Source organism: Microcebus murinus, chromosome X, assembly GCF_040939455.1.
Source record: "Microcebus murinus isolate Inina chromosome X, M.murinus_Inina_mat1.0, whole genome shotgun sequence".
In the NCBI taxonomy this organism is placed as follows: Eukaryota; Metazoa; Chordata; class Mammalia; order Primates; family Cheirogaleidae; genus Microcebus; species Microcebus murinus.
In genome coordinates, this window is record NC_134136.1 from 89,565,063 (window position 1) to 89,589,487 (window position 24,425).

At 40.6% G+C, this 24,425-nt stretch overlaps 1 protein-coding gene across 3 annotated transcripts; it reads left to right on the forward strand.

Annotated features, from left to right (window-relative positions):
* Positions 1–8,297: 8,297 nt before the first annotated feature.
* Positions 8,298–23,923, forward strand: TCEANC (transcription elongation factor A N-terminal and central domain containing). Of its 3 annotated transcripts, none has more exons than XR_012916049.1 (4): positions 8,298–8,397; positions 10,304–10,431; positions 15,275–17,286; positions 23,165–23,923. XR_012916049.1 is itself a non-coding variant. In XM_012784807.2 (2 exons), exon 2 carries the CDS (start codon positions 15,283–15,285, stop codon positions 16,342–16,344), a length of 1,062 nt encoding a protein of 353 aa, XP_012640261.2. In that variant the 5' UTR covers positions 8,298–8,397; positions 15,275–15,282; the 3' UTR covers positions 16,345–20,025. The 3 variants fall into 3 exon arrangements, 1 of the variants encoding a protein (XP_012640261.2); XR_012916050.1 differs by lacking the exon at positions 23,165–23,923 and adding an exon at positions 19,343–20,025; XM_012784807.2 differs by lacking the exons at positions 10,304–10,431; positions 23,165–23,923 and having other exon boundaries at positions 15,275–20,025.
* The last annotated feature ends 502 nt before the right edge of the window (positions 23,924–24,425 follow it).

Here is a 24,425-nt window from a genome sequence, read left to right on the forward strand (position 1 = left end):
AAGCACAGAATACCTATAGATGACTATGGAATATTTTTACCTGGGGATGTTTTCAGATGTCGAGAACTATGAAAGGTCTGACATTTTACCTGAACTGCGAGCTCACAAGTTGGCCTGTCGTGGTTTCATAGATATTGGTAGAAAACATGAAGCTCCTGAGTAAGAGACAAAAGACTGTACCAGGCACAGCACAGCAGGCAGCACCAGCTCTCGGCCCCACCCCAAGTCTCTCAGAGCATGGGCAGTGCAGTGGCAAGTCCCGGATGCAGTGTACACAGTGGGCTTGTGCCACAGCTATGGAACCCTGACTTTGGGAAAGCCCAAATCTTATGAGAGAGCTGAGAGCAAGCCTCCCCAAACTTTGTCCTGGAAGGAGACAATATCTTTAATCATCTTGGTCAGGAACCAAATCTGCCCTCTGGAAGAAGACACTATGTCTATTCTCCCAGATTGTTCACTATACAAACGTCCTTGAAAAGACAGCACTTGAACAATGAAGTTATCATTAAACTACCTTAAAACATGAAAAAAAATAGTACAGAGCAGAAGTTGCTAATGTCTTTGTGCAGAAGATGGGCAGAAACACAAGAGACCCACGGAGAATCACTTTCCAACATCAGACTCAGCTTTCTAGAATTCATTAAATGAGGGGATGACAGTTAGAAAGACGGGACAGGAAGGGTGGCCCCTTACAAACCCATAACATTGTGAACATCATTCTCATCCTTGATACAGGTCTAGTTCAACTTCTCTGAGTGAAGAGAACTACTGCTTTCTGGAACTTACTTTCCAGGACTGCTGTTTAAAATCCTGTTCCAATCAGACCATAAGATATCAGTTAGGTAATTTAATTTCTGCAAAATAAACAAACATGGACTGAAATCATTGCACGTTTTGAGGAATAACTATTACAGCTTGGGGACATGTTATAATTTGATACTCTCCTCCAAAAGTGGTTATTTGTTTTTGAGTCAAATAGTCTTGCCTTTTAGAACATTTATAGTGTTTTGGAAACTCGACAGGGTGAATTGGATAATGACTATTTAGCATCATTTCGAGTAAATGCAGTTCTTGTGGAAAGTGGAAAACTATCAGACTGACAGCCCAAAGCACTGAGAGTTTCTTCCCCAAGAAGGAAGAGGGAATAGTGGTTAGACACGTGTTTCTATTTTTAAAACTGGCTTTTATTGAATGTTGGTGAATTTATCTCATTACAGTGATTTTAAGTGAGTTTTTTTCTCCTTTAACAAGTCTGAGGCCTTCCAAAAATGTCAAGAAGGGTTAGACTGGATAAACATCTAAAAAGCCAATGTAAATGAATTCAACCTTTTTTCTTTTTAATTCAGTCAGACCATGACTGCAAATGCCAATAGCTGCGTTCTGTCTCCAATCAAAGAGTTGTCCGGGTGCTATGTGGATGGAGTTTAATTCTGTCTGGCAGGGAATGGTAAGGTACCATGGACTTTTGGATGTTTGTACATGTGTACAAACAAGGGTTATTTTTTCATGTGAATAGGATTACAGATTGGAGTAGTTACTTATGGAATAACATTTTGGAATTCTTACATTTTTAAACATCATATCTGTGCTTCATGAAACTTCTGGTGTCAATATGTACATGAAAAATTATGTAAGATGATTTCTAAGTAGTCTTATGTCTTGAGGGGGTCAGCATTACCGTATGGTGGTGAGAGTCTGGCCTGGGGCCAAGAAAGTCTGCCCCGAAATGGACTTAACATAGAAAGGTTACATGTGCATATTTTTGACCTAAACATTTATCTTGTGCATACCTTTAACCAATTTGGGAGTGTCGTATAAGTTGTTTTCCATTTCTGGCTTGTTGTTTTGTTCATGTGTTTGTTTGTTTGGTTGGTTTGGTTTCCCCTAATCTATTATAAGAGTACTGGATTAAATGTAAACAGTCAAGAACTAACTACTCTTTCCTTCTCAGTAATTTCTTTGAGAAGCCTATATATTTATCTTACTGACAATGTTGCTGAAAACACATTTGGAATTGCCTTTTTCAGGTACAAAAAATCATACAAGAGACTTGGTATTGTCAGTTTATGGTTATGCCTCACATATGACCAAAAACAGTATGACCAACCCAGAAGTCCACTGCTAGGTATATACCAAACAGAAATGCACAGTAGCACTATTTCTTAATAGTCCCAATAGAATAACCTGCATATCCATAATATCCAATGTGAGTAGAACAGATAAATAAATGGTGGCATATTCATTCGATGAAATACTATAAAGAAATGAGAATGAACAACCTAATGCTACCCCCAGCAGCACAGATAAATTTTTAAAATATGTCATTGATCAAAAGAAGTCAGAAAGTACATACTGTATGCTTCCATTTATATGTTTCAAAAATCAGGGCCACACGCAGTAGCTCATGCCTGTAATCCTAGCACTCTGGCAGGCTGAAGCAGGAGAATCACTTGAGCTCAGGAGTTGGAGACCAGCCTGAGCAAGAGCGAGATCCCGTCTCTACTAAAAATAGAAAAAGTTAGCCAGGCGTCGTGGCACGCACCTGTAGTCCCAGCTACTCAGGAGGCTGAGGTAGCAGGATTGCTTGAGCTCAGGAGTTTGAGGTTACTGTGAGCTAGGCTGACGCCACGGCACTCTACTCAGGGCAACCGAGTGACACTCTGTCTCAAAAAAGCAAAAATCAGGCAAAAACAATCTATGGTGGAGAAGTTGGCATTGTATCTACCCTTGTGAGGGGCTGCTGGAAGGGAACACAATGTGGAAAACTTCTGAGCAGCTGGTAGTTTCTGGTTTTTTGTGTTTTATTTTGTTTTGTTTTGTATGAGACAGAATCTCGCTCTGTTGCCCGGGGTTAGAGTGCCATGGTATCAGCCTAGCTCACAGCAACCTCAAACTCCTGGGCTCAAGTGATCCTCCTGCCTCAGCCTCCCAAGTAGCTGGGACTACAGGCATGTGCCACCATGCCCGGCTAATTTTTTCTATATATTTTTAGTTGTCCAGCTAATTTCTTTCTATTTTTAGTAGAGACAGGGTCTTACTCTTGCTCAGGCTGGTCTCAAACTCCTGACCTCGAGCGATCCTCCGGCCTCAGCCTACCAGAGTGCTAGGATTACAGGTGTGTGCCACAGGCTGGTAGTTTTGTTTCTTGATGCTTTTTGAAGGAGCATGTTTAGTGTGAAAGGTACTGAACAATACACTTATGATCTGTGCACTGACTATTCTATAGATGTGCTATACTTCAATAAGAATTTATTTCAAAAAGTCAAAAAGTATGCTCCTCCTTTAAGATGAACCTCATCTAGCTGATATTGTGCCAAAAGACTTTGGACACCTAGAGTGAATTCACCTGTCAGCGTCAGGCAGGTTGTGACTGAAGTCACACAGACTCATGTATAATCCAGCCACCAATGACTCTTACATTGGGGGTGTCCCCTGGCCTGCCATCCAGGTTGCCAATGGACCCTGGACATCAACAGGCTGCTGGAGGTGAATGGCATCGGAACCCGGAGAGGTGGTCCAACAGGCCCAGAGGCTACCGCCTGACGAAACATTCCTGCTGCTCAGGAGCCTGGAACCCTCACCTGCCCCGCATCTATTAGTCTTTCTGGACAGTGATAGAAATGTCTACATCCCCCTTCTTTTCCATCCCCGTTACTCCTTTTAAAATTCCTTTTCCTCCTAAGATGAATCCAAAGTACAGTTGCACAGCTCTCTTAGCACTTGCAGCAGTTATGTGTTTAAATCCTCTCTCAGCGTTCCCGCAGTGCCCCCTCGTGGCTGTCTGTGTGCATGTGTGTGTGTGGCTGCCACCAGGCAAACAGCAATAGATCCAGCAGAGGAAAGTTATAGCAAGGATAGCAGGAGTGTGAGGCAGATGGAAAGACCAGAGACCCAGCTTGGAAATGGGCTGCACAGCTGGAAGCAGAAAGCCGTGGGAAAGGAGCCACTGCACGAATGGTCTGATAAGGACGCCACCCTTGCCCAAGTGATCTCTCACCATGTTTAGCCTGCACGTCACTCTGCTCAAAATTCACATTCTGAAGAGGGGTGTGCAATTGGCCCAGGGGCTTTAAAAAACACTGATACCTGGGTCCCCATCCAAAAGATTTATTGACCTAAGGTACCGCCTGGCTGCTGGGAGTTTTAGACGTTCACCAGGTAATTCTAACATGTAGCAAAGGTTGTCAACCATTGATCTACAAAGGTCCCCCTACAATGGCTAAAATTAAAAGGACTGACAATCCAAATGTTGGTGAGGATGTGAAGCAACTAGAACTCTCATACATTGCTGGTGGGAATATCAATAGGACCAACCACTTTGGAAAATTGTTTGGCAGTGTTAACTAAAACTAATATACACCTACCCTATGGCCCAACAATTCTACTTCTGGGTATATACTCAAGAAAATAAGGGCTTATATCCACTGAAAGACATGAATAAAATGTTCATAACAGTTTTATTACTAATAGTCCAAAACAGAAAACAACCCAAATGTTCATCAACAGTAAAGTGGATAAATTGTGGTACATGCTTACAATCCAATACCATACAGAATGAAATCCACATCATGGGCGAATTCCATAGACATAATATTGAGTAAAAGAAGCTAGATTCAAACGAGTACATACAATATGGGTCCATTTGATGAAGTTCAGGTAAAACTAATTCATGGAGATTGGAGCCCATTAAGGGAAATGTTTTATATCTTGATCTCGGTGATGATCAGCTAGATATATGCTATAATTTGATCAAGCTGTAATTTTAATATTTGTGCACTTTACTGTATGGCAGTTATTCCTAGATTTATAAAAAAATAAAGAAAAATGCAATTCAAGCATCTATTTATAGCAATTAAGTTGAAAAGGCTATACTAATGAAGGAAGTTCTCATGCAATTTTTAAACGTGAAGAATCTTTCATTTAGGGAGGAAAAATGGTTTTAAACCAGAAGTACAGCCTCCCTCCCCATCCTACCCTTATCCTTCCCAGCTTGGAGAAAGTCTGGTTAATGTGCTTGACAAAAGCTCCCCCACCCCTGGTTGAGAATCACTGCTTTAATCAATCAGTGGCCCACCAGCCAGACACTGCCTGGCCCAGGCTAGAACTAGCTCTTCGCAGAGTTGGGAGATTTTCATCGGAGATACTATGTTCCCTGTGTCTCTGTTATGTCATCGGTATAAGTCTTAGGAATATGTTGCAGAACTTAAACAGAAGGTTTCTGTTTCTATAATCTATGCCTTTTTGTTCTATTTTCTGACATTCTGTGACTCCTGAGATTTCCAGGGAACTATTCATCATTTTAATCCTATGCATTATGTTGTGTGATTTACAAGAATGTCCCCAGTTAATCCCTATGTCTGGTCTTGGTGTTTTATCAGGAAATGAACACCAGCCAGCACCTTAAAACCCAGAAACATGCAGTCTCTCTGACCTCATTCCATGGAAAACATCTGTAACTGTTCCCTGAGTAATAATGTGTAACACTAACCTCCGGGAGAGGACCCGGGATTTTGCCTCTGTTCTTTGGGAATTTGCAGGAAAGGGCTGTCTGTGTGAGCTCAGAATATCTATATTGCCACTCAGAGACTTAATAAGGATTGAAAAGTTAGTTCCACTACACCAAGGAAATTTATCAGAGAGAATTCCAGAGTCTGAAAGCAGCTGAAAGATGATTTTGAAACAAAGGCCTGAAAACTATATATGATAAATGATCATAGAAGTGAGTGCTTTTATAGATACTCTACTTAAAAATTGCCCCAAAGAACTAACTTCTCAGCAACGTTTTTAGAATCCATTGGCAGCCCTATTGTACATTTATTCCAGATGAATTTAGCCAACACTGTTCAACAGGACTTTCTGCAGCAATGGTCATGTTCCATGTCTGTGCTATCCAATATAGTACTCACTAGCCACAGGGAGCTACTGAGAACTTGACATTTGGCTAGTAACTGAGGAACTGAATTTCAAATTTTGTCTAAATAGCCACATGTGGTTACTATAATGAACAACACAGGACTGCATTAGCTTGCCTCAGAGTTGAAATAATGGTTTTCTTTTTCACACCAAAGAAAAGCTTGGGTTGTTTTTGTTTTTTGTTTTTAGACTTGTGACTAATTTCTACTTTTTTTCTTCAGGACATAGTTCACGAGAAATTCGTTATAAAAACCCTAAATGCTCTACTGACAGAGTTTCTGAAATAACTTCTAGTTTCTAAACTAACTCCTTCAGGTGGTGTCTTTCATAGTTTAATCGTTTTGACAAATATTAGATATTTTAAGAATTGAATGTTACAAATCTGATCACAAAGAAAGTATTCTTCCTAGGTCACTGTTTAAAACTAGAGATTGTTTTTCTGGAGGCCTATAGTGCTTCATATTTTTACATGAGTATTTCCAAAGGCAAGAGTATTCAGAAAATGAACCAAGAAATTAACAAAGGAAGACAAGAGAAATATCATTAAGGAATGTTAAGTTTAATAAGCAAGAGGCCATTGGCCTAAGGCTGTCTCTGTACTTTGAGTTCCTATGCAATGAACTGCAACCTAATTTAGCAGGTGAATAAACTGAAAACTTAACAAAAGAGTATAATAAACAGCTAAATTGCAGCCAAGCTTCAGCCAATCACAGGCTGCCAACTGATCAGATCATGTCCAAATAAAGCAAAGGCTGAGCTGCAACCAATCAATCTTTTTCTGTGTTTTATTTCCTTTGTCTATAATAACTCACTATCCATGCAGCTCTCTGAACCTCTTCTGGCTCTGAATGTTGCCCAATTCACGAATCATTCTTTGCTCCAATAAATTCTGCTAATTGTCTAAAGTTTTTCTTTGTTGTCTAAATTGTCTAAAGTTTTTCTTTTAACAAGCAAAAGATTGACAAAGATGCTTTGCTTGACCAAACTTTAGTCAGGCTCCGAGCCTTCTCCCAGGCCCATCTGTGCACTTCCTTGTAAAATCCAGTTTTAGCAAAGAGCCCTGCAAAGTCAGTGTAGCAAGAAGCCCTCACCCTCAATATCTGATCACTCTCAGTATCTCACCAGGTTCCTCAACCTCCACCCCCCCCCCCCCCAGGGGACATCTGATCACCTGGCTTGTCTTCAGCAAGAATCTTGCTAGGTCGGTTTAGCCAGAATCCCTCTTACCCTTGATGTTTCCTCTTAGTAATTTTCTATCCACTGATTTCCACCCTGCTCCTTAGCTATAAATTCCCACTTTCTCAGGCTATATTTGAAGTTGAGCACAATCTCTCTCCTTCACTGCAAAAACCTTTTGTAGTGGTCCTTGTACCTGTCTCAATGGTCCTGCATAAAGTCTTCCTTACCATGTTTCAACAAGTGACAACAATTTTTTCTTTAACAAGATATAATCCTTAAGTGAACATTGCATTAAAATTTACTATAGTAAACATCTTAGTCCTGTAATAGTTTAAAGGCTAGAGAGAAAGACAAAAGCAACTCAAGAAGCTCTGAGCTGGCTGGGCACTCACAGCTGGGCCTTTGTTTTCTGTGGAACATAAATAATTTCACAGAACACCAACATCAGGTATGGCCACTCTCTGATGTGATGGATCAAGCCAAAAATGACTCCTTCTCAATCACGTTGGAATGCTGACAAAAAACATGAACACTGTCCAAACCACGAAAATGACCAAACATCCCCTATCCTGGCCAATGAGTCACTGGTCTTGTCTTCTCTCCTTCTAGGTAAGATTTATTATGTTACTTAATCATAGAAACATCCATCGTGCTTCCCAGCAGCATCCAATCCAGAGTATTGGATTGGATATTTTGCTTCCTTGAACTTTTCCCCAAATTACCTTAGATAGGGGATCAGCAAAGGCGGCTGCCACATTCTCTAGTTCAACCATCACTGTGGTTTTTCTGGACTCTTGTGCACAAGTGAGAATTCCAGAATGCACATGACCACTTAATGAATATTTACTACTCTCAAATCAATGGATGCATGGTAGGGTGCAAATGAATACTTGGAGAATTACTGTGTTAAATTACTGTCAACATCTCACTGAGCACTGTCTTGACTGCCTTGATTAGAAGCAGAAAGGGTAAGTTGTAAAGCAGGTTTAACAAAAGTCGCTGCTAAAAAAGGAGAAAAAAGAAAACATTAGTAAGACTGCTTTCAATTCAAGCCCGCGGCGGCATCAGAGCTCCTCCTCCAGGGAAACGTGGAGGAAACTCCCACGCCCCACCGATTGCTCTGCGCAGGCGCCATTTCCCTAACACGCATGCGCTGGGTCCCAGGCTAGCGTAGGCTGGTTCGTGGGCTTGGATTGGTTGAGCCTTCGTCGTCCCAGCCCCCAGAGACCGGAAGATTTCTGTGGACCCTGGGACCGCTGACGTCTCGCCGGCTACGCCTGCGCTTCTCTTTGAGCCGCGCTTCGGGTTCGTAAGGGCCTGTGCCCGGCAGAGGGCGAGCCGTTGTTTCTGGTGGGGGGTCACCCCGGTCGCGGAGGCTCTCCGGTGCGCCCGGGGCCGGGTAGGCCCTAAGGAGCCCCCGCCCCCTTCTCTCCTTCAGCCGAAGTTGCCAGAACCCTTGGGGCCGTCGCTACGTGTGTGCTGGGTGCTGGGCTGTCACCCTGGGACGGTTAGCAACTGGCTTTGCTTGTTGCTTGACCCCACCCACTGGAACCCAAACCCAGGCCAGACCCGGCCCGAGGGCTGGTCCCTCCCGCTCGCTGAACTTTTACTAGGGGTCATCATTAACGGGAAAGGGTCCTAGCGCAGTGCATCATTTCTCTCCCTAGAGGAAGTGGCTCCTTGTCATGCTGGAGAGTTAACATTTCTTTTTAGATTTTAAAGAGATGTAAAGATCTAAACAGATTTAGACTCCTGCTGATTTGTTACCAGCTTCTGGAAGTTTTTGCCATGATCTTTCAATACTTCTCAGAGCTTAGGCAATTTTAGTGCAGATGTGTGTGCCTGGCCTAATATTTACAAGCTTTTGGGTACATCCAGTGAAATATTAGTGCCTGTTCTTGCTGGCATTGTATAAACTTTTTGATGTGTGTTCAGACGCTGAAAGTATAGATGTGTATCTGGGCATTATTCACATTAGCATATGTTCTAGAACTGTGCTGTCCAATGTGGTAGACACTAGTTATGCAAGGCTTGAACTCTTGAAATGTGGCTAGTACGAACTGAGATGTGCTGTAAGCGTAAAACAGTGAATTTTGGAGAATGAATATGAAAAAGAGAATGCAAAATATTTCGAATTGTTTATATCAATTACATCTTGAAATAATATTTTGGATACACTGCGTTAAATAAAATGCATTATAATTTCACCTACTTTTTTAACGTGGCTACTAGAAAATTTTCAATTGTATCTGTGGCTTGCATTATATTTTTGTTGGCCAGCACTGCTCTAGAAAGGGGTCAACAAACTATTGCCTGCAGCCAAATCCAGCTTGCCTGGTTTTGTAAACAAGTGTCATTGGAACAAAGTCATGCCCATTTATTTATGTATTTTCTGTGTCTGCTGTTCTTGCTACAAGAGCAGCAGAGTTGTGTAATCCATACAGAGATTGTATGGCCTGCAAAGCCTAAAATATGTACTTTCTGACCTTTGACAGAAAAAGTTTGCTGACTCCTTGCTCTAGAACAATGCATGGTTTGGTAGATATTTTTAAACCTTTTAATTGTAGACCCAGATAATTGTCAGTCAGGCTTACTGCACGACAGGCATCGTTCTAAGCACTTTAAAAGACGATCTCATTTAATGCTCATATTAATCCTAGGTTGTTGGGTTTCCCCCATTTTGTAGATGAGGAAATCGAGGCACAACATGGTCAGGAAACTTACCCAACTTGCTAAACACCCCTTGCTTCTGGGAACTATACCTTCTCGACCCTCCTTATCCAAATGGCTTGACTCTTCAGACCCACTTGATTAGCCCACCACAGGCATTGTGGGTTTTTTTGAGCTAGAATTTTTTTTGAGTGATTTTTTGAACTAGAATGGAGATGGGCTTGGTCTCCCAGGCAAGAAGCCAAGGGGCACTGTGCTCTCCGGTGCAGTTGGTACAAGCAAGCTGGTCTGTAGTGAAAAGAAATGACGCTCACCCCCAGGAGAAAGAGTATCCTGAGTGCTTTTCATTTATTTAACAACAAAAACTTGTTGAATAATAATAAGCACTGTCCAGGCATTTGCTAGGTGTGTATAGGTGATTAAAACAGATTTGGCTCTTCTCTTATGATCTTATGGGGGAGGCAGATGATAAAAATGTTTTCTAAATGTGATAAACACTGTGAATAAACACAATGTACAAATTATTTGATGTTTTTAACAGGTTTCTTCACCTGTAAGGTGAAGATAAGCCATATCTGTATTGTGGGATTATTGTGATGATTGAGGTGACAGGAGTGTGCATGGCATGGACAGTTGCTCAATGAATGTGTATTATCTTCCTGTGAAGAGGTAAGTGAGGAAGGGAGTATAGGGAATTCCGTACATCGTGACTCTTAAAACGTTACAGTCACCAGTTGTCGTTTGTAGAAAAGGTTTTTGGGGGTGTTATACACAACAAGTGTTTTTAATATTTTCTGATTTAAGAAGACTCATCTAGCAGAATCCAAAGTCAGAGAGGTGCTGTGCATTCAGTCCAGGAACAGGACCAGAGCTGTCTTTGGGGCTGATGGCAGCCTCACTGGGAGGTACTGCTGGCAAGGGGCAGGGGCGCCTGTGTGTGGTTTAAATCAGAATCATCTGGAGAGCTGAACCAATACACAGGTCCTACCCTCAGGGATTTTAATTCATTCTATCTGCGATGAGGCCCTGGCATTGTTTGTTTTTGTTTTTTGTTGTTTAGTTTCCCCAGATGATTCTAATATGCAGCCAGCGTTGAGAACCACCAGTGGTGAGAGATCAGCCAGGCTTAGGGAGCTGCTGGAGCAGAGGCACTGAGCTGTGTCCTTTGTGGTTGAGAGTAGTCAAGGGGGAGGCCGGGGAGGTGCTTCTCATCACCTGGCCATGGAGCTTGGGCTCCATCCTCAGAGCAGAGGGGAGCTTCTGAAGATTTTTTAAGCAGGCAAACGAGGGAATATCTTGCTGAGATCTCTATCAGCGGGTAATCCTTCTAACAAAGTGCCACAAATCAGGGTGAAGACAGTGTAAAAAGCGATTGTTGCTAGCCACATGATGGAGAGCCCAGATAGGGTTTGGTGCCCTCCTGTGCATTTACCCCAGCAGCCGGTGCCTGTCTATGTGGAAATACCACATGTGTTGTAATCGGCCAGTTTCTTATCTGTATTCCTTCTACTACTAGGCTGTCAGCTCCCTCAAGGCAGAGACTATCTCTTTAGGCTCAGTATTCAGCACATACTAGATTCAAAATAAATATTTGGAATGAACTATGTAGAACTCTAAACTGGACACACAGCTTATTTTTGTCTTTAAAATTTTGTATCCTGGTGGTTTCAACGTTGTACCCTCCTGGGGCAATAAATGCTTTATATCCACGATTGTCCTACAGAGGAATAGAAAGGGTGACAGGATTTATGTATGAAGGAGAATGGAAAACAGTATGGTGGTTCCTCAAAAACTTAAAAATAGAATTACTGTATGATCCAGCAATTCCACTTCTGGGTATATACTCAAAAGAATTGAAAGCAGGGTCTCAAAGAGATATTTGCATGCCTATGTTCATAGCAGCATTATTCACAGTAGCCAAAAGGTGGAGGCAACCCAGGTATCCATCCACAGATGAATAGGTAAACAAGATGTGGTATATTCAGACATGGAATGTTATTTAGCCTTAAAGAGAAAGGAAATGCTGACACATGCTGTAACATGTATGAACCTTGAGGACATTATGCTAAGTGAAATAAACCAGACACAAAAGGATAAAACTATGATTACACTTATATGAGGAACCTAGAATAGTCTGATCCAGTGAGACAGAAAGTGAAATGGTGGTTGCCAGGGGTTGGGGAAAGGAAGAAATGGGGAGTTGTTTAATGGGTACAGAGTTTCAGTTTGAGAAGATAGAGAAGTTCTGGACATGGATACACAGCAGTGTGAATGTACTTAACACTACTGAACTGTACACTTAAAAATGGTTAAGATGGTAAACTTTGTTTTTTATGTTTTACTAAGATTAAAATCTAAAAACAAATATGAAGGAGAAGTAAATAAAAGCATGAAATGAAGAGCAATGTGCTTTTTGGATGTTTACACATGGATACATTAACTTCTATAGATTTGCATGAGTAAAGAAAAAGTTTTGCTGGCAGTACAAACTGCTGCTCTTACACCACTAAAACCCTGAAGCTACAATTAAAATTCCCCTTCAGAATCTCCTTGAAACTCAGACCTTCAGCTGAGAAATTCTAACCTAAGTCAAATATTGCTTAACCTTTTTGTTAACTTTAGGCCTCTTATTAACCACCTTTTGGCAAACCTTAATCCTGATTTCTACAGTAATAGTATATATAGAATGCAGGCAGAATGAATGTTTCTTCTTTTTAAAGAAATTTTCCAACAAGTGGGGGAGGGCTCAAGTATATTGAGCAGATTGAAACTTTGTTATTGTGACATAACTGTGTGACTTCCTCAAGATCTGAAATAGATAATTCTGAGAGAAATATTCAACAATTCTTAGTTTTCTTTGCTATCTTGCCTGTTCTTTATTGAGCCTTTGAGTCTTAGGAAGACCTCTTTTACTATTTTCAGTCTTTAAAGGTGGAATTTTAAAAAACAAAAAGAATTATCTTTAAGGACTGTCTCTCAATAATTAGGAAAATTATCTTAAAATCCTTAATTACTTAAGATCCTAAATTGATGGGCCCACTGAGTAACTGAGTGTTAAACTAACTTTAAAAAAAAAAAACATGTTTTCTATATTCCAGTCCCCTTTGGTGGTAAAAATGCAAGACTCGGTCATCTTTGAGCCATCCCCACAGAGAAACACCAGCGGGAACCTCATATTTGTGGCCAAGGGTACTTTTGAGATATAGTTTAAGGGGTGATGCAACTGTTTGAGATTCAGCAATTTCTGAGGAAATTATGAATCCTCATCTAACCATGTAGCCACCTTTAAGAGATAATACTCTCATTCCAGAGGGAAGATAGGAAGAAGGTAGAAGGATCCATTTCCCATACCATTTTTCAGTAGGCATATATCTTAAATGCATATAGTTTATCATGAAAGTCTATTAGACTAACTTTTCTTATTATGAGAACAATACATGCTCATCACAGAAAATTCAGAAAAGAGTAAAAGAATAAGAATCACCTAAAATCTTACCATTCAGAAAACACCATTGTAAAATTTTGTGTATCTCTTTTCAGCCTTTTCACGTGGAATTTTAAAACAAAATTTGGATCAGATTTCAATAACAGTTTTATTCAGGTATAATTCACACACCATACAATTCACCTATTTAAAGTGTAGACTTTAGTGGTTTTTATTAATAGTATATTCACAGTTGTGCAACCCATCACCACAATCAACTTTAGAAGAATTTCGCCACCAACCCCCAAGAAGAACCCTGCACCCATTAGCAGCCACTCCTCCTTTCTCTTCACTCCATTGTTCTCTCCCCCGAAGTCCAACCTAGGCAGCCACTACTCTATTTTCTGTGTCTACACATTGCCTATTCTGAATATTTTATATAAATGAAATCATACAATATGTGTTTTTTTATGTCTGGCTTCTTTCACTTAGCATAATGTCTTCAAGGTTCATCAATATTGTATTATGTATTAGTACTTCATTCCTTTTTATGGCTGAATAATATTCTATTATATGGATAAACCAGATTTTATTTATCCAGTTTATGAATTGATGGACATTTGGGGTTTTTCTACTTTTTGACTATTATGAGTGAATAATACTGCTATGAACATTTGTGTACAAGTTTTTATGAAGACATATGTTTCTATTTCTCTTGGGTAGATCTCTTGGATCATACACTAATTATGTTTAATCGTTTGTTAATATAGTTTTATATTGTGATTTGTTTTCACCTAATGTTATGACTATTTTCCCATGTTGTTAAATATTCTCTAAAAACATGATCTTAAATGGTTTATTATTGTATCATACCAGGAGTGTGCCATATATTTTTTTAACCATTCTCCTGTTTGGGGGCCTTCCATTTTCTTCTAAGTTTGAAGAAAGTTCTTACATACATAGTCTCCACATCTCTCATTTCCTTAAAGTAAATTTATAGAAGTAGAATTACAACTAAAAGGACATTATGTTTTATGGCACTTGTCAGGTGGTTTCTAGGAAGATGGTATTAATCCTCTCTGTAATCACTTCAGTGTTGTTAGCCTGTGTATGTTCAGTGATGGTCATTTAATATCAAGTGCTATAAAATGGAGCCCACAGATTTTTGAAAAAGATAGGGCCCCTGCCATCAAGATGCTTATGTTCACATTTAGACCAGACAGACAAATATAGATTCAAGGGTATTATGTAGGCAAGGTTATGTACATTATGTGAGAGAAAAATAGACTTGTTGAATAAAGTAAACATTTGCTTCCCAGGATGAGATTCACACAGACATAATCATCGAGCAACTTTTTATACTTAAAAGTTTTTTAAAAATTAATGAAACCAAACTCTGTAGGATCTAGTTAGTCCAAAGTCATAAATCATCTGAATCATTGAATCTGAACCATTGCCTTTTTCAGAAGACTCAGATGGCAGCACAGTGTGGCCTGCTGACTTTTGGGAGATCCACGAGACCTAGCTCTGGCTGAGTCCCAACCTGTGCTATCTTACAGTTTCTTTAGATTACTTAAGTTATTAGCAAACCCTTTTTTTGTCCTGTTTCTTATTCTTTTATATTATAAAATCAGCAAGTAGTTCAGTTATATAGCTGAATATGGGGAAAATGTAGCCCAGTATTGCTTAGCATTACTATATTAATGCTGACACCAGTGTAATTTCATCCACAACAGGATCACCAAATTCCACCCAAATGAATTCATTAATCTTAATCTAGAAAGATCATTTATTTTAAAATTGGAGGCAGAAAAGCTATAGCAGATCCTCCAGCAAGCCTCTTTTAAGGAGATGTTATGAAGAAGCTCTTTGCAATGCCACTTTTTTTAACTACTAAAAATAAGACTCTTGAAACTAAACCATACCACCTTGCAGATTCCATTTTCTAACATGTTGTACACATTTATATTGTATAACTCCTTCAGAAAACATCATGTAGGTAACTGGCAGAAAGTGCTATTTTACTATCTAGAAGCTGCAACTAGCAAAAGCAAGCTTAAGAAAACTGAAACCTATTTTTCTTTGCAGCCGTAAGTATGTCTGACAAGAGCCAGATAGCTGCCAGAGCTTCCCTTATTGAGCAACTGATGTCTAAAAGGAATTTTGAAGATCTTGGCAACCACCTTACTGAGCTCGAAACGATTTATGTGACTAAGGAGCATCTCCAGGAGACAGATGTGGTCAGAACTGTGTACGGAGTCCTCAAAAACTGCCCATCAGTGGCTTTGAAAAAGAAAGCCAAGTGTTTGTTGTCAAAGTGGAAAGCTCTTTATAAAGATGCTCCCTTCAAACCAAGGAACAGCCCTAAATTATTCCCTACCAGTGGTAGTAAAGAAGAAAATTCAGGACTTTCTTATGATGACCCAAGTCAGGATGAGATACTGGGTGCCTGCAATTCTAATTCTGTGCCATCATCCCAAGAGGTTGCAAAACTCAGTAAAATCATTTTGCCTGAAAATAGTGTTATTCAAGTGGAACCTAAGGAAGAGCATTTTGGGGGTGGTGACCTTAAATCCACTGGCAAAGGATCAAGTGAATTGCTGGATCCCACAACACCCATGAGAACTAAATGCATGGAGCTTCTTTATGCAGCTTTAACTAGTTCTTCCACAGACCAGACCAAAGCTGATGTGTGGCAGAACTTTGCAAGAGAAATCGAAGAACATGTTTTTACCCTTTATTCAAAGAACATCAAAAAATATAAAACTTGTATCAGAAGCAAAGTTGCCAATTTGAAGAACCCCAGAAATTCTCATTTACAACAAAACTTGCTCTCTGGGACCATGTCTCCAAGAGAGTTTGCTGAAATGACTGTCATGGAGATGGCAAACAAGGAGCTGAAGCAGTTGAGAGCTTCCTACACGGAATCTTGTATCCAGGAGCATTATCTTCCCCAAGCGATGGATGGCACACAGACAAACAAAATAAAATGCAAGCGCTGTGAGAAATACAATTGCAAGGTCACTGTAATTGCCAGAGGAACACTTTTTCTTCCAAGTTGGGTGCGGAATTCAAACCCAGATGAACAAATGATGACCTATGTAATTTGTAATGAATGTGGGGAACAGTGGTACCATAGCAAGTGGGTTGTGCTTTGACTGATACATTTTTTTCCTGTTTGTTTTTGTTTTCTGGAGACAGTCTTGCTCTGTTGTCGTCCAGGCTAGAGAGCAGTGGCATCAGCCTGGCTCACAGCAACCTCAAACTCCTGGGCTCAAGTGATCCTCCTGCCTCAGCCTCCTGAGTACCTGGGACTACAGGCACGCGCCACTATGCCCAGCTAATTTTTTATATTTTTCGTAGAGACAGGGTCTTGCTCTTGGTCAGGCTGGTCTCGAACTCCTGAGCTCAAGCAATCCTCCTGCCTCAGGCTCCCAGAGTGTTAGGATTATAGGCATGAACTACCACACAGAGCGGAGTGATACCTTTTATTTGTATAAACCTTCTGTGCTTGTTTTAAAAATTTTATATGCACTAATCTTAAAACAGAAGAAGGAAAGAAAGGCATTAGCTGATGCTCACCCCACCATCACTAAAAGTTATAGTTTGGGGAGAGAGTGGATAACTATTTGCATAGTGTTTTGTGGCCATTTAGTATCTTGCTGTACTCACAGAGTGTGGTTGAGAACAGCTCAACATAACTAGGAGCCTGTGAGAAATGCAGATTCTCAGGCCCGGCACCAATTAATCGGAATCTGAATTTTGGCAGGATCCCCAGGTGATCTTTCAGAATAGTCCAAGAAGCACTGCTTTAGCAATAGGCCTGTGGTTCTCAGCGCTTGCTGTAATATTAGAATCATCTGGGGATCTTTGAAACTCCCCAGGGTGCTGAGGGCCCACCTTAGATCAATTCAGTCAGAACCTGTGGGATGGGACCCAGGCATCAACATTGCTTTTTTCATTCCTCAAGTTATTTTAAGCTTCAGAGTTGAGAACTACTCATAAATAGGCTCTCATTTGATCCTTTTTATAGGTCTAAGAAAAGAGTGCCATTCTGGACACTTCACAGAGATGGAGTGACCTGCCCAAGCTACACAACGGTAAATAACTCGAACAGATCCCAGATTTTCTTCCTGTAAATTCACTGTCCAAGACTGGCTCAATATTGACTTTTGAGAAATGTCTTCCTGGAGATGGGGAACTGAATGAATAGTATCTTTAGGCTTTAAAACTGGGTAGAGCTTCATTCTTTTCCCCTCTCTTTCCTCACTTTACAGGTGAGGAAACTTCATCCATGAAAGTTACCCTGTAACTCATCCCATAGAGTTAGAATTTTGTTTAGAGCCTTTTTGCTTAGTTGAAGGAGTTTTGTATTTTTTTTTTCTTTGCAAAAGTTCTGCAGGGTATATAAGCCCTTTAACTATGATATTTAGTTTCTAATGTTAGGAGCCTTCATGTTCTCAAGGGCATGTGTGTTAGGTCTGAAGTTCAAATTCTGCTTATGTGAAAATGGGCATTAATCTGTCAGAAAAAGTCCATCACCTCAGCCTTTGAATCTACCAACGTTTATCTAATAAATGAATTGAAGAGGAAATTACTTCTTTGAGGCCTTTGCAAACAGTGTTTAACCAATTTATATATTTGTTTAAACACAAGCTTTTTATGTAATTATGGCTAATTTTTTTCTTTAAAAAAATCATAGAGGCCGGGCGCGTTGGCTCACGCCTATAATCCTAGCACTCTGAGAGGCCAAGGCAGGGAGGATCACTTGAGCTCAGGAGTTTGAGACCAGCCTGACCAAGAGTGAGACCCCGTCTCTACCAAAAATAGAAAAAAAAAATTAGCCAGGTATGGTGGCACATGCCTGTAGTCCCAGCTACTTGGGAGGCTGAGGCAGAAGGATCGCTTGAGCCCAGGAGTTGGAGGTTGCCATGAGCTAGGCTGATGCCACGGCACTCTAGCCTGGGCAACAGAGTGAGACTCTGTCTTAAAAAAAAAGAAAAGAAAAAGTCATAGAAGGTATATTGTTTTTATAGTTTTAAAAAATTTACCTCCAAGTTATCTACAAACCTACACATATTCACTTTTTCACCAGTTCTTTTTTCCTAACTCTCCTAACTTCCTTTGTTGGATTTCTGAAGGCCTAACCATATGTATATTTTACTGGCCACATGACTGAATTCCCCCAAAAGGTGCATAAAACTAAAATATATTTGTGTTTTCAAATGATTTTGAAGAAATTGGCTTGAGAACATCAAGGGTGAATTCTATTTTGATGTCTTTTCTCCCTGTGGCTTCTCAGGGCTGTTTATTGTGACACAAACATGTTAGTGCTTTAAAGAGTAATTTGCAAAGTCATCTAAAACTTCAAGTTTCACAAAATGTGGTTTCATATGACTTGGAATGATCTTAAAAACTATTCAGTGGTTTTGAAAGGGCACAACACATGAAAACCAAGTTTGATTAATTTTAGTCACTGTTTGCGTTTTGATTTTGGGATTCTATGTATGGTGTATAGTTTTTATGCTGGGATTTTGCAAACTAAATTTTCAGATAAATAAAAGCACTTGAAATGGAAAGTCCCTTACTCTCCAAAATATAAAAATCTGCATGGTCTTCCTCATTTCGTATCAACTGTGTCAGTGAGTTTTGTAACTAGAAATAGGAAAATAGTAATATGGATTTTTTTTCCTTTTGGTCAGTGAGACAGCATTACATTTTCTAATTATAGATAATCATTTTTCTCACATCTTATATCTTATCCCCTAAAAAGAAAGGGTTTTTCTTTAAAATTACTTGTGGGGTAAAGAGTATTTAATTTAAAAATCACTTTTATAGGCCAGGTGTGGTGGCTCAGGCCTGTAATCCTAGCACTCTGGGAGGCCGAGGCAGGAGGATCACTTGAGCTCAGGAGTTCAAAACCAACCTGAGCAAGAATGAGACCCAATCTCTACTAAAAATAAAAAAAATTAGCTGAGCATGGTGGCACACACCTATAATCCCAGCTACTGGGGAGGCTAAGGCAGGAGAATCACTTGAGCCCAAGCGTTAGAAGTTACGGTAAGCTATGATGATGCCACTGCTCTCTAGCTGGGGCAACGGAATGAGACTGTGTCTCTAAATAATAAATAAGTAAATAATCAATCACTTTTACAGAAACAGCAAGTGCAAAGGCCCTGAGATCAGAGAGTGCTCGGCATAGCCAAGGTACAGCAAGAGTCTACCACAGCTGAGGTGCACTAAGCAAGGGGGAGAAAGGTGAGAAAGAAAGTCAAAGAAGCCATCATGAGGGCCCTTGTAGGTCATGATAAGGACTTTGGATTTTTTTATAAAGCATAATGGTAAGCCACTGAAGCCGGGGAGTTTGTGGTGAAGAGATTTGAATGCCTTTTAGAAAGGATCACTTTGGCTGCTATATTGCATTACATGGGGAGGGAGGCAGTGATGGATGCAGTGTAAGACCCCAAACTAGCCTAACCAGCTCTCTGGTTAGCAGGAACACCAGTTAGGTGGCTGTTGCAATGAGCCAACTGTCACATAACTGGCTTCAAGTAAAAGTACACAAAGACTAATTTCCCTGAATCCTTATAGTCAACAAAGTCCTTGGCAATTTTGCAAATGCATGTTTCATAAAATATACCTAACCCAAAATTCCCTACCCGAGACCCATAAAAAAAAAAAAAAAAAACAGTACAGAAATTCAGCACAAAACAAGTATATCCTATATTCTGGTTGCCATAGTTACCAAGAGTCACTTCATAGAGCATAAACATCAGTTGTTATACCTGAATGTAGGAGGGCTCTCTTGATGGGTTTTCCCACATCACTCTCCTTTTGTCCCTGTTACTTTTTTTAGATAAAACATTGGATACAATTGCAGCTCTGTCTCTTCCCTGAGCACTTCCTGTGATGAGAAGCTCCTTTCATTCCCTGTTGCCATTTCTCAATACCAGCCAGGAAGCCTGCAGCTGGCAGTGGGCCATGGTCTTGGCAAGGGCTAGGCCTTCATCTTCTAGGTCAGATTGCTTTGTTATTTATAACTTCCCAGTAAATGCAAAATATTTTGCTAAAATAGTTATTCTTTTTATCTCTAAGAGGTACTTACTGTAAGTGCCTAGATTATAGAAGGCGCCTTCTTGCTTTCAGAAAAGCCACACAGTCAAAAGAGAGAACAGATGACAACCTTATATAATTCCATTTGCATTATTATTTAAAATTAGGTCTCCAGAGATGTTACCATGTGTTGTCAGAAATGCTCTGCAGTTACGATTGTACGTTGTTTTACACTTTGCCAGGTGCTAGGGGCAAAGAGATGATTAAGACGCTGTCCCAGGCCTCAAGACCCACAAAATTTAGGGGAAGTGCCATGCAATGTAGCTAGAAATCCATATATATATATATATATATATATATATATATATATATATATATATTTAATTTCAGCATATTATGGAGGTACAAATATTTAGGTTATGTATAATGCCCTTACCCACCCCTCCCCCCCAAGTCAGAGCCTTTTATATTTTAAGAGCTATGAGAGAAACATGGACTGAGAGGCAGGGGTGCAGACGACCCCAGAAGAAGACTAACCCCTCATGGGAGGGTCAGGGAAGGTTTTAGAGGCCTTGACCCTTACGGCAGATCTTGAGAGGAAGATGGCCAGGCAGAAGAAGGGGGAAAGTGTACTCCTACGCCATATTTGCTAGATTCCTGACACTTTATATACAGCATCTCATTTAATCTTCACAACTACCCTGCCACACAGCATTTTAGAGGTGAGGAAACGGAGGCTGACAGAGATTAAATTACATGCCCAAGGGTACACAGGGACAAAGCCAGGACTCCCTCATAATAATGCAGGTGGGTTCCTTGGAGGGGGAATGGTGTTTGTTTTGCCTATCAGTTTGCTTCCAGAAACAACACCAGGCTTCCCATTAATTCCATGCAAGGTGCAGCTGTTTTGTAACTGTGGTTCTTTCAGTGACAAGGACGTAGGGTTTATGGACTCCCCCTTGGCCTGGTGCTGTACATTCCTCCCAATGAAGGAGAGATTGGGTGGGACCACCTGGCATGGGTTGCTGGCTCTACTGACACGGGAAACTTCCCCAACCTTCTTGTGGCATCTATGTGGTTTATCTGGCCTTCTGAAAGTGAGTAATTTTTTAAATATTGGATTTTTAAAATATAAGAATGTGTAGCTTTTTAAGAGACATTTACATGTTTATATTTTTTATGAATTTGAAGGCTATAAATTTGTAAATGCAGTTTCAAATATTATTTTCTATAAAATAGAGGGCCTTTCTATCTTCATGTTCTGCCTGTATTACCTAGGGAAATAACAATCAATTATGAAAAAATAGCCAAGCCATGCCACATCCTTTGTTAAATTATCATGAGTGCCCTACAGGATGGAGAGTCAAAAAAATGGAATTAAAATAAATTTGTTGGACATATTCTTGCTTTTTTAAAAATGTAAACAAGTGGCGTCTTGCTCAGCCTGAGCAAGAATGAGACCCCATCTCTACTAACAATAGAAAAAATTAGTTGGGCGTAGTGGCGCACACCTATAGTCCCAGCTACTGGGGAGGCTGAGGCAAGAGAATCACTTGAGCCCAGGAGTTGGAGGTTACAGTGAGTTTTGATGATGTGCCATTAATCCTAGCACTCTGGGAGGCTGAGGTGGGAGGATCACTTCAGGTCAGGGGTTCAAGACCAGCCTGAGCAAGAGTGAGACCCCGTATCTACTAAAAATAGAAAAAATTAGCTGGGCACAGTGATGCATGCCTGTAGTCCCAACTACTCAGGAGACTGAGACAGGAGGAGCCCTTGAGCCCAGGAGTTTGAGGTTGTTGTGAGCTAGGCTGACTCCACGGCACTCTAGCCTGGGTGACAGAGTGAGTCTCCATCTCAAATAAATAAATAAATAAAAACATAAACAAGATACAAATTGGAGTATGTTCCAAGTAGTCATTAATCATTTTTAAATGATAACAGATTTTTTTTGTTGTTTTTTTGAGACAGAGTCTCACTTTGTTGCCCAGGCTAGAGTGAGTGTCATGGCGTCAGCCTAGCTCACAGCAACCTCAATCTCCTGGGCTCAAGCAATCCTCCTGCCTCAGCCTCCCGAGTAGCTGGGGCTACAGGCATGCAACACCATGCCCGGCTAATTTTTTCTATATATATTAATTGGCCAATTTAATTTCTTTCTATTTATAGTAGAGACGGGGTCTTGCTCTTGCTCAGGCTGGTTTCGAACTCTTGACCTCAAGCAGTCTTCCTGCCTCGGCCTCCCAGAGTGCTAGGATTACAGGCGTGAGCCACCACGCCCGGCCAATGACAGATATTTTTTAAAAATCTAAAACAGCCATGGACAAGTTACAGATCTAATTTAAGCAAGTTAAAATATCACTCATTCAAAAACTTTACTTTTTATTTTTGGAATAGCCAGTGCTCACTTTTGAAATGTGTGTAAACATGAACATAGATAGCTCCCCCACAGCTGCTTTTAAGTCATCACAGTGGTATCACAACCTGCTAAATTTCCCCTGTGTACTGAAACAAAAAATTCAGAAATCTCCAAGGTACCCTGAGTGAGGCCCTGAGTCATCTGGCTGGATTCCACCTAACCTGCCTGTCTGGCAATGACTGAAGAAGACACGGAAGCTGCAAAGCCAGTTTTTGTTTTCTTTTACCAACCACTGCCCAGCCAGGCGATTGTCCCTAGTAGCTCTTACCCACAGTGCGTGAATTTATGTGTCGATCGGAAAAGCTGAAGTCAGCGTTCACCCGTATTTAACAGTAAAGGACTCAAAGGTTCAACGTGGACTGCATGTTGGCATTTATGAGTCCACTAGGCCATCTTGTCTTTTCTTTAGTGTCTTTTCAGACTGAGGATTTCTATTTCTACAGTTTTTTTTTTTTTTTTAAGAAATTCGGTAATGTTCAATATATTTCTACAGTTTTGTTTTCTTTCAACAGATGGACTTTTGTCCCCCAGCTTTGTGAAATCTCACAAACTGCTGAGCAGAAAGCTTCCAATTTAGTGGATGTCTACGAGCATTTAAAAATGAGACAGCAGCTCAAGGGCACAGGGTGATAAAAATGTTCTAAAATTGATGGTAGTGATGGATGCACATCTTTATGAATGTGTGAAACACCACTGAATTGTACGCTTTAAATGGGTGAATTGTCTGGTACGTGAATAAAGCTGTTACCAGAAAATTGTATGAACTTATAAAGGAAAAATAAAATCTCGGGATCCCCCAAACCCTAATGCCATAAGGGAGACTGAGCCTGAGAACTGAATCCCACAGCACTGCCATCCTATCGCCAAAACAAATAGCTGTGATTTATGCGGAAGTCAGGTTCCCATCACGACAAAGGTCCTTTGCCTGTCCAGATGGCTCTCCTCACAGATTGCTTACAGGAATTGCCTAGTTAGCCCTAAACCTTTCAGGGTATATGGCCCTTATAAAACATGCACATGACAATTACAACCTTAGAGCTACAACCTAAATAAATCCTTGATCCTGAGTTCTGTGAAGTTTCACACTGAGATGTCAATTGCAAGTTTGTCTCCACAGATGTGAACCAAAGACACATGAGATCAGCCACTCCTCTGCCCACTCTGAAGAAGACTACATAACTCATTCTCTTTCCCCTACTCCCTTTTGGAATGTTCACCTTATCTTATGTAAAATGTAGACTTACTGAGCACTAATTAAAGCCTCACAAGAATGTAACCCCGTTTGCCTCACTGCCTACCCCTCCCATCTCCTTTCTCTTCTGTACAGCCTTCTCCTTTGTATACCCTGTTTCCAAATCCCTAGAGGAGAGCCCAGGCCACAGATACATTTGTGACCTGTGCTTATCCCCGGTGTGTCCTTAGACTTTGGCTTAATAAACCTCCTTTGAGCATGACTCACCATTTCCATCACTCATTATTTAAGTTATCGAACTGAGGGAGGCAATTGGAGACAGGATCTCTAGTGGTTATATATCCCAATGAGTCATTCTGAATCTTTAGTGTTCCAATTTACTCATACATGTAATGGCAGTCTTCCTCAAAGGGGGCTTTCAGGAGGCCACAGCCAGATCACCAACAGATAAAGAGGGAGTCTCCCAGTGCCTTTGAAGCTGTCGTTGCGGTTTTGTTTAGAACCTGCATTCACACAGCTCACAGGGCTAAGCAGGGATCCCAAATCATTGTTCCTCATGTTTCTTCCCCATTTCTGAAGCC

Coding starts and splice junctions, on each gene's coding strand:
- TCEANC (XM_012784807.2), top strand. CDS start 15,283: ATGTCTGACAAGAGCCAGATAGCTGCCAGAGCTTCCCTTATTGAGCAA.